The following is a 5,000-nucleotide window of genomic DNA, read 5'->3' as shown; positions in this document are numbered from 1 at the left end:
CCGTTACATATGCTGTACTTTACAAAACACACACGGACTGCTATCAGCAGAGCACAAGCCAAATGTACAGTATGTTGCATCCTGGTGTGAAATATGTGTGTGTGTGTGTGTGTTTGCCAGTGTTTATTTATGTGTGTGCGCACACTGTACGTATGTGCCTTGTGTTAGTCTGTGTGTGTGTGTGTGTGTGTGTGTGTGTGTGTGTGCGTGTGTGCGTGCGTGCGTGCGTGCGTGCGTGCGTGCGTGCGTGCGTGCGTGCGTGTGTTAGTGTGTGTGTGTGTGTGTGTGTGTTTATGTATGTAATTGTGTGTCTATCTGTGTGTGTCTTCAGCGAGGTGCTGGGTGAGTTCATGGAGTCCAAAGGGGCCAGTCCTCCTGGCATCCTCACCCTGACCACAGGCCTCAGCAAGCCCTTCACACGCCTCGACAAGTACCCCACCCTGCTCAAGGAGCTCCACAGGCACGTAGAGGTGAGGAACCCTCTCTCTGGATGGAACCTGTATGTGTGTGTCTGTGTCTGTGTCTGTGCTTCTCTTGTCAAATTTCTGTCCTTGTGTGCACTTATTTTTAAACGACTGCAGAAATAATGTACTATGCCTGTGTGCGTGTTAGTGCGTGTGTTTGTGTGTGCGTGTGCGTGCGTGCGTGCGTGCGTGCGTGCGTGCGTGCGTGCGTGCGTGTGCGTTTGCGTGTGTGTGTGCGTGTGCGTGTGTGTGCGTGTGTGTGCGTGTGTGTGCGTGTGTGTGCGTGTGTGTGCGTGTGTGTGCGTGTGTGTGCGTGTGTGTGCGTGTGCGTGCGTGTGCGTGTGTGTGTGTGTGTGTGTGTGTGTGTCGGATAACTACCTATTGTATTCTATGTGGACATACTGCATGTATGTACTGTATGTTGACCTTCTCTTCATCTGTTGTTGTTGTTTTCAGGAGCACCACCCCGACCATGTCGATCTTCAGAAGAGCATGTCTTCCTTTAAAGCCCTCTCTGTAAGTCAACAACTCTTTGTCTTAAAAAAAGGTTTCCTATACATCACCCTTTAAGACACTGTGTGAGATTTTTACTATGCTACCCATTCACTAATGTTACCTTTTTCATGAATACTTACCACCAGCGTCAAATTCTAACTATTCATNATGACAGGAAAAATGGNACTTCTCCATGGTCCGCCATTTTGAATTTCCAAAAAAAGTAATTTTTAGCTGCAAAAATGACTGTACTTGGACCATATTAGAAAATATTTCTTTATTACTTAGTAAACTTTCATGTAAAGATCAAATTTGGCAATAGGCAGCCCCGTTTCAATGAGTGGCACAGTTGCATTACCTTTTTTGACCATTTCCTGCACAGTGTCCCTTTAAAGGTCATTTCAAGGTCAAGGCCTGCTGTAACCCCTTGACATTAATAAATTAGTCAAGGCCCCTGTGCTGTTTTAACACAAGTGGCTTGTTTCGTCCTCAGTTCAAGTCTGTAAACACCATTCTAACCTTCACCAAGACCTTAGCGTTCAAAACAGAACAGATGTCCAGTGTAGCGCCCACCAGTGTGCTCTCTGGTGTGGTGCTGTATTTAAAGAAAGGCTACTTGCATACCAGTCTCCAAGGGCAACCAAATGAACGTGAACACCCCAAGCTCAGATTTAGTGGCTACCTGACAGCCTCTCAGCACCTCATATCTCCCAGCAGTCCTTACAGGGGTGTTGTTCTGTCCCGATGGGCTGTTTTATGCATAAACTGCTTTGCTGCTTTGTCCATGGACTGTGTACAAATACAGTAGTGAATATACTGTAGTGTGCTTTAATGGTTGCTCAGCTCAACGAACGGGTAGCTGATGTCAACAACAGCGGCCCCGGCACCTCATATCGTTCCTTAAAGCACACACACGCACGCACACACACACACACACACACACACACACACACACACACACACACACACACACACACACACACACACACACACACACACACACACACACACACACACCAGATGCAGTAGGCCTACACAGAATGCTGACAGACTGGCACGTAATGAACAGGTTGACAGCAGCAGTTGCTTCAGCAGCATTAAAGAGGAGGATGAGCCAGAGTAGAAGAGAGCCAGTACAGAATGGTTTGGGCTAAACCTCCCTCAAATGGAAACCATCTCAGGCTCCACTTGGCTCTCTTGCCATTGCTATGTAGCCTAGTTTGGGCCCTCTCATAGTGTATGCCAGTCAGTGGTTCCCAAACTTTTTTGGCGGGGACCCCCTTTTGGACTTAGAAATATTTTCCCCAGTTACAGTAAGTAGCTACTGCCTTATAGCAGTGGTTCCCAACCTTTTTCTTAAAGGGGTATGCCACTATTTTGGGGCTTAATACAGTTAAAATCGTTGGCTGGGGTTTATAGAGGTGGTAAAGTGTCTTATTTTTCATGTTAAGCGTTGTCTTGCTTTAAGACAAGTTAAAAGAGGGAATATGTCGCTAAGCTAGTGAAAGTCAATGCATCCGTGTAGCATGCCACAATGCTACACGGATGCATTGACTTTCACTAGCTTAGCGACATATTCCCTCTTTTAACTTGTCTTAAAGCAAGGCAACGGCTTACATGAAAAGTAAGACACTTTACCACCTTTATAAACCCCAGCCAACGATTTTAACTGTATTAAGCCCCAAAATAGTGGCATACCCCTTTAAGGGACCCATATTTTTACTATTGTAAGCTTTGGTGACCCAACCATGCAAGCGCCCGCACGAGACGGAGTCACAAGATGCCCTCTGTTTCCTGGGAAAACTAATTTTAGTTATTTTATTCCTCTATTAGTCTTTGGTCAAATATAGAATACATGTTTATTGTAGCACTTACAATTTGCTGCTTCTATGCATGTATTAGTTAAATGATTTGTCATTTAGGCTAATCATCATGGGCTATATATATTTCAAATGAAACCCCTTAAAATCAAGAGGGCTCCGCGACACCCTGTGGATCTTTGGCGACCCATAAGTTGGGTCCCGACCCATAGGTTGGGAACTACTGCCTTATAGCATTCCTTAAAGGGGCGGTGTGCGTGCGTGCGTGCATGCGTGCGTGCGTGCGTGCGTGCATTTTTTTAAACTGCCAGTGCATCTGTCAGAGCAATGCAGAGTCTAAAAAAATCGTAACTAATCACAAAGCATTCTTTTAAGGGGTCAGCTCTGTGTTTTTGTTGTTGTTCATTTTCCTTTCAAATGGTAAGTGATTTTTTTTTAAAAAAGCAATATGTGTCCAGAAAGCTGTGTAGGAGCCCCCAAAATCTTTAACCATATGTTCTCACATAGCCTGTGATTTGATTTCGACTTGACAGGCCTGACTTGACTTGACCTAAACCTTGCCGACCTCTGTCACCGACAGTTCACATTGATGATGTATGCAGACACACAGACTGACAGATTTGCAACTCAAATGAACCTACTGTTACTAGTTAAAGAACCTGTCTGTCCCCTGCTGCCTGATGCCATAAGAGCCCATTGCTATGGCACAGTGAAACAGGAATCTGGAAACAGGAATCGTGAGTCTGAGGAAGACCGAGAGGTTGAAACGTCATCATGCTTGCCATTGAATGAATGAATAAAAAGAAGAAAAAATAACTTAAAGAAGAAACTAATCCAAAGGAGTGTGCAAACCTTTTTTCCACCATTCCAACATTTTTTGTTCTGCACCAGGGATTGTGCACAAGTAACTCTCTACAGTGAAACAGGAGCCATTTGTTCCCTTCCTGTCCGCAGCTACTGTATGTGTGGGGTCTCCCCTCTACGGATCTTGTGTCACAGAGCATCCAGTACGGTACAGCCACTCACTGCCACCACACTGGGGTGCCCAGGAACCCTGCGCCCTTCCTGGGGTCCATCTTATAGTGAGAAGAGCTAGGGTTAGATTAGATTAAGCTTCATGTTCAATGTATTGTATGTATGTAAATACAGGGTGAAGAAATGCACCAACTGGATGTTTTTTCTAATTTATTTCGACTACAGATACCTGCATTTTTGTGTTATTTTTGTGACATTCAAAAATACATTTTTTAAGTATGATTTTAAGACAGCATCAGGAAAATTGTAACGAGTAACAACAAACTCATTCAAACATTAATACACTGATTTCAACCATATGAACAGAGAAAGACAACAAAACACTTAATTGTTCAATACTTTTATATATAGCATTTTGGATAGCAATTTGGGGGAAATGTCTTCACATATTCATAAAGTGTAACAGAACATTCCATACTGCCAGTCTGTGCCACACTGGGGTGCCCAAGCACCTTATATTAGGCATTCCTACCGTAAGTCAAGGCTCTTATTTGTTGCCCTGCTTATGTGGCGTAGAGTCGTAGATTTAGAGTAACGTATACTTCATTGATCGAAAAGGAAATGAAGGAAGTGTGAAGAATATCGTGATCTGAAATATAGAGACCATGAGGTACATCAAAGAAGAACATGTGTTTTTGGCAATCCTCATTTTTGCAATTTTGTTGGGTTTTTTTTGTTAATTTTACTGCCAACGCCAAATTAAAACAAACTATCACTTCAGACTTAAGGTAGTATTACTAATTGCAGCATTGTTATGATTCAGGATATGTTCAGGATGTACAGTAAGCATGTGTAGAGAGTTACTTGTGCACAATCCCTGGTGCTGATCTTGGTAGATAATGTGTCAAGCCTGTGTTTGTTAGTGAATCTGAGGAAGACCGAGAGGTCGAAACGTCATTGCCAATGAATGAATAAATAAAAAGATGAAAAAATAACTTCAAGAAGGAAAAATTCAAAGAAGTGTGCGAACCTTTTTTCAAAATATACAGGATGTAAGCATGCACTACTAGGAAGGAATTAGAAATCAGGATATATTGTTCAGGATCAGGATCAGGATGTGTGGGTTGGTATTTTTAGGAATGACAGAGCAGGATGTGTTATGAGGCTAATGGACGGGGCATTGTTAAATACCTGCATCCATATAATGTTGGTTCATGCACAAAGGTTGTGTGTGTGTGTGTGTATG

At 43.3% G+C, this 5,000-nt stretch overlaps 1 protein-coding gene across 1 annotated transcript in view; it reads left to right on the top strand.

Annotated features, from left to right (window-relative positions):
- The window catches only part of arhgef7b (Rho guanine nucleotide exchange factor (GEF) 7b), a 57,565-nt gene that overhangs the window by 34,290 nt on the left and 18,275 nt on the right, over positions 1 to 5,000 (top strand). Inside the window, exons 10-11 of the mRNA XM_063212340.1 lie at positions 332 to 470; positions 921 to 980. Of these exons, the coding sequence (XP_063068410.1) occupies positions 332 to 470; positions 921 to 980 (199 nt within the window). The remainder of the gene's footprint in view (positions 1 to 331; positions 471 to 920; positions 981 to 5,000) is intronic.

This window comes from Engraulis encrasicolus, chromosome 12, assembly GCF_034702125.1.
Source record: "Engraulis encrasicolus isolate BLACKSEA-1 chromosome 12, IST_EnEncr_1.0, whole genome shotgun sequence".
Lineage (NCBI taxonomy): Eukaryota > Metazoa > Chordata > Actinopteri > Clupeiformes > Engraulidae > Engraulis > Engraulis encrasicolus.
Note: the sequence above shows the minus strand (reverse complement) of the source record. Positions and strands in the feature narration are given on the sequence as shown.